General features: G+C 69.4%; 2 protein-coding genes across 2 annotated transcripts; one reads left to right on the top strand and one right to left on the bottom strand.

Moving 5' to 3' along the window:
- Nucleotides 1-39: 39 nt before the first annotated feature.
- TMEM259 (transmembrane protein 259) lies at nt 40-2,163 on the top strand. The gene is made up of 5 exons (XM_029918709.1): nt 40-120; nt 250-333; nt 496-646; nt 716-815; nt 923-2,163. Exons 1-5 carry the CDS (start codon nt 78-80, stop codon nt 1,466-1,468), a joined length of 924 nt encoding a protein of 307 aa, XP_029774569.1. The 5' UTR covers nt 40-77; the 3' UTR covers nt 1,469-2,163.
- GRIN3B (glutamate ionotropic receptor NMDA type subunit 3B) lies at nt 2,089-3,776 on the bottom strand. Its single transcript, XM_029918710.1, has 6 exons — nt 3,767-3,776; nt 3,571-3,686; nt 3,329-3,480; nt 2,997-3,161; nt 2,862-2,920; nt 2,089-2,668 (listed from the first exon to the last, which is right to left on the bottom strand). The coding sequence occupies exons 1-6, from the start codon at nt 3,772-3,774 to the stop codon at nt 2,302-2,304; spliced, it is 867 nt and encodes a 288-aa protein (XP_029774570.1). The 5' UTR covers nt 3,775-3,776; the 3' UTR covers nt 2,089-2,301.
- Nucleotides 3,777-3,782: the final 6 nt, after the last annotated feature.

The following is a 3,782-nucleotide window of genomic DNA, read 5'->3' as shown; positions in this document are numbered from 1 at the left end:
GGGGGCGCTGGGGGGGCTTGGGGGCGGCCCCTCCCTGAGGCATCGTGCGGCCTCCCCTGCAGACCCTCAGTGTCTCCATGCTGCTCCGGTACTCCCACCACCAGATCTTTGTCTTCATTGGTGAGTCTCTCTGTTGGGCCAGCCGGGCCGATGGGTGGGCTCAGCCCCAGGCCCCCGTGGCCCCCTGCCCACCCCACCCTGCACCGGGCACCTCACCCGGTCTGCCCGCCCGCTGCTCTCTGCCCGCAGTGGACCTGCTGCAGATGCTGGAGATGAACATGGCCATCGCCTTCCCCGCTGCGCCCCTGCTTACTGTCATCCTGGCCCTCGTAGGTGAGGACCTGGCCCTCCTGGCCGCGCCCAAACCCCCTACTGGCCTTGGCACCCACCCACCCAGCCCGCCCCTGCGGCCCCCCGCCCACTGGCCCTGGCACCCGCCCACCCAGCCCGCCCCTGCGGCCCCCCGCCCACTGGCCCTGGCACCCGCCCACCCAGCTGCAGGCCTCCCCGCAGGGATGGAGGCCATCATGTCCGAGTTCTTCAACGACACCACCACAGCCTTCTACATCATCCTCATCGTTTGGCTGGCCGACCAGTACGATGCCATCTGCTGCCACACCAACACCAGCAAGAGACACTGGCTGCGGTGAGCGCGGAGGGTCCGAGGGGGTCTGGGGTGGGCTCGGCGGGCGGCGCCTCACTCTGCTCCCTCCAGGTTCTTCTACCTGTACCACTTCGCCTTCTACGCTTATCACTACCGCTTCAACGGCCAGTACAGCAGCCTGGCCCTCGTCACGTCCTGGCTCTTCATCCAGGTGAGGCCCGGCCCTGCCCCCGGGGCCCGGGGTGGGGGGTGGGGGGCGGGGGTTCTGCTCCCCTGCGGGCGCCGCCCACACTCCGAGCCTGCTCTGCACCCCTGCAGCATTCCATGATCTACTTTTTCCACCACTACGAGCTGCCCGCCATCCTGCAGCAGATCCGAATTCAGGAGCTGCTGCTCCAGACCCCGCCGCTGGGCCCCGGCACGCCCACCGCCCTCCCGGACGACCTGAACAACAATGGAGGGGCCCCGGCCGCCACCCCTGACCCTGCTGGCCAGGCCCCTGCCCTGGGCCCGGGCTTGCCAGGTGCTAGTGGGGGCCCCGGGCCTGTGCCTGAGGCACCCAGCTCCCTAGTGGCCGCGGCAGCCTCAGTGGCGGCAGCGGCCAGTGGTGACCTGGGCTGGATGGCAGAGACGGCCGCCATGATCACAGACGCCTCCTTCTTGTCTGGCTTGAGTGCCTCCCTCCTGGAGCGGCGGCCCACTGGCCCACTGAGCCCTGGTGGGGGGCTCCCCCGAGTCCCCCAGGACAGTGCCCCCTCCAGCAACTCCCTGGCGCATGACCCGGCGCCCCCAGCTGTCGGGGTGAGTGGGCCCACCCCTGCACCCACACCTCCAGTGGACCCGCCCCCAGAGGTTGGCTCCTGAGCCTTAGGCAGCTGACCACCCCGTCCCTGGCCATGCAGGCCCACTGGGCATGACCTGGCCGGAGGCCTCGGGTGTCGGGGAGGATGTCCCGGTGGCTCTTGGGACTGCCCAGCCTGTCTCGGGTGGTGTCAGGGTCCGTCAGGTTTGCCCAGAGGTGGCCTTGTCTTCTCCAGGGTGGGGCCTGCCAGAGGCCTGCGCCTGCTACGTTAGTGGTGGGCCCCCTTGGTTGGCAGATGGAGGCAGGCCAATGAGTGGGGTGGGGCTCCGTGGAAGGTTCTGGAAGGGGCTAGTGGACCGTGTGGAGTGAGCTGTCCCTAGGTAGCAGAGCTGGGCAGGTCTCTGATAAGGTGAAGGCCAGTGGGGGCTACCCTCGCCATCCCGGCCTGCCCGGCTGGTGCTCCATCATGCTCCGTGCCTTCTCCACGGCCCCTGACCCCGGGTGTGCGTACCACGGCTAGGGGTCCCCGGAGAGCAGAGCTGGCGCCTTGGGCTGGGGGATGTGGATACAGGCGTCAACGGGGAAGGCAGTGGCCGGGCGCAGGGGTCCAGCCTTGCTTGGGTGGGAGTGGGACAGAGTTGGTGGCCAAACTCAGTCACTTGGTGAGGAATGCTCAAAGGCGCTCATTCCATCCTATTTAATTGCAGTGCACAAAATTGTGTTTATATATACAATAAACTGTTGACGGCGGCCTGCAGGGCGTGTGCGTGTGCGTGCGCGTGCGCGAGGACTGGGAGGAGCCTGTGCTTGCCCCGACGGCCTCGGTGCAGCCTCTGGGGTGGGGTCCCCGGAACCGGCGGTGGAGGGGGGGGGCGGCTGCCTTCCTCCGGACCAGTCACCCGGTGGCTTCCGCTGCTTCAGAGCTGGTCCCCGGGCCATCCCCGAGCTGAGCCAGGAGCTCTGCACGCCGTGCCAGGGCCTGGCACAGCCGCTCCCGCGCACTCCGAATGCGCTGCTCCAGCCGCTCCAGCTCGCCGGGGCCCGGGGCGCCAGAGGGCGGCGCAGCTGGCAGGCGGCCATTGGAGGGCAGCCCGACGGGGCCTTCCAGGGGCCCGGCCTCCGAGTCCGGCGCCGCGGCGACCACACCGGGCTCCAGGAGGAAGCGCACACGACGCTCCCTCGCCACGGCCCGGCGCGCCTGCGTCCAGCCCCCCGCGCCTGCAGAGGCCGCAGGCGCGTCCTGCTGCTTCTCCTCGGGAGCCCTGGAGACGTGGGATGGGTGTGGCTGCGCCGGGGTCCTCGCCCCCCACCCACACGCTCTGCCCGTAGGGTCAGGGTCCCCGTCGGTGGGGGGCTACCCTGGCCTTCCGGGAAGGGCCGAGGCGAAAAGTGGGCAGCTTGAGGCTGGCTGTCAGAGCGGGTGAGGGGCTGGGGGTGGCCCTCGGGGCCCCTTACCTGGGCTCTGGCTCTTCCTGTCCTTCTGGAGGCTCTGTGTTGAGCGCACGGTGGATTCTCTACAAGGCCAGACAGGCGCTTTGTTGGGGTCACGAGGCCCCCCCGAGCCGCCCTCGCTCCCCGCCCGCCCCTCACCTGGCTCGTGTGCAGCCAGTACTGCAGCTTGCTGCCCCTTCGCATGCGCGGGAGCACCAGGTGGTAGAAGACATGCTCCCCCAGGGAGCTGAGCAGCGCGCTGCCGAGCCCCAGGCAGAGCAGCACGAAGAGTCCCGAGAAGTGGTAGATGCCCACCTGCAGCGTCTGGGGGGGGGGGGACACAAAGGCACAAACCCTCCGCGGGCGGGGCCAGAAGCGGAGCGGACCCCGGGCTTTGGTAGAATAAATCGGAGTGCACTCTTGGCAACCACCTGAGCGGAGGCCCCTGCAGGCTCAGGGCGCCCACCCCGTGTCCCCTGGCCCCGCCGCACCTCTGTAACGGCGAAGACGCGCTTCCCACAAGGCACCATCTTGTACCACTTGTCGTGCAGCAAGTCGATGAAGCCGGAGGACTTGTAGCGGCTGATGAACTCGGACAGGTTGGAGGTAAGCGGCGAGTTCTGAGGGAGTCCGATGCCGTAGCCTGGGGGAGGCCAGGGGCGGGGTTAGGGCCAGGCTGGACTCGGCCCCAGAGGAGCCTTCCCCAGGGCCCCTTGTCCCCGAGGCCCCTCACCCTCTATGGCGAAAGGCTTGCCCACGGTCAGTAGTTCGCAGTCGGCGTCGATGGAGACCTCGTAGTCCAGGAGCGACTTGTCCATGATGAAGGCGTTGAGCTTGGGGGGGTCGCTCCTGCGGGGGTCGGGCGGCGGGGTGAGGCCCGGCCCCGCCCGCCGGCCCCGCCCACTCCGCCCCCGCCCCCGCGGCCTCACGTGAGCATGGCGACGC

This window comes from Suricata suricatta, chromosome 12 (assembly GCF_006229205.1).
Source record: "Suricata suricatta isolate VVHF042 chromosome 12, meerkat_22Aug2017_6uvM2_HiC, whole genome shotgun sequence".
NCBI lineage: Eukaryota > Metazoa > Chordata > Mammalia > Carnivora > Herpestidae > Suricata > Suricata suricatta.
Note: the sequence above shows the minus strand (reverse complement) of the source record. Positions and strands in the feature narration are given on the sequence as shown.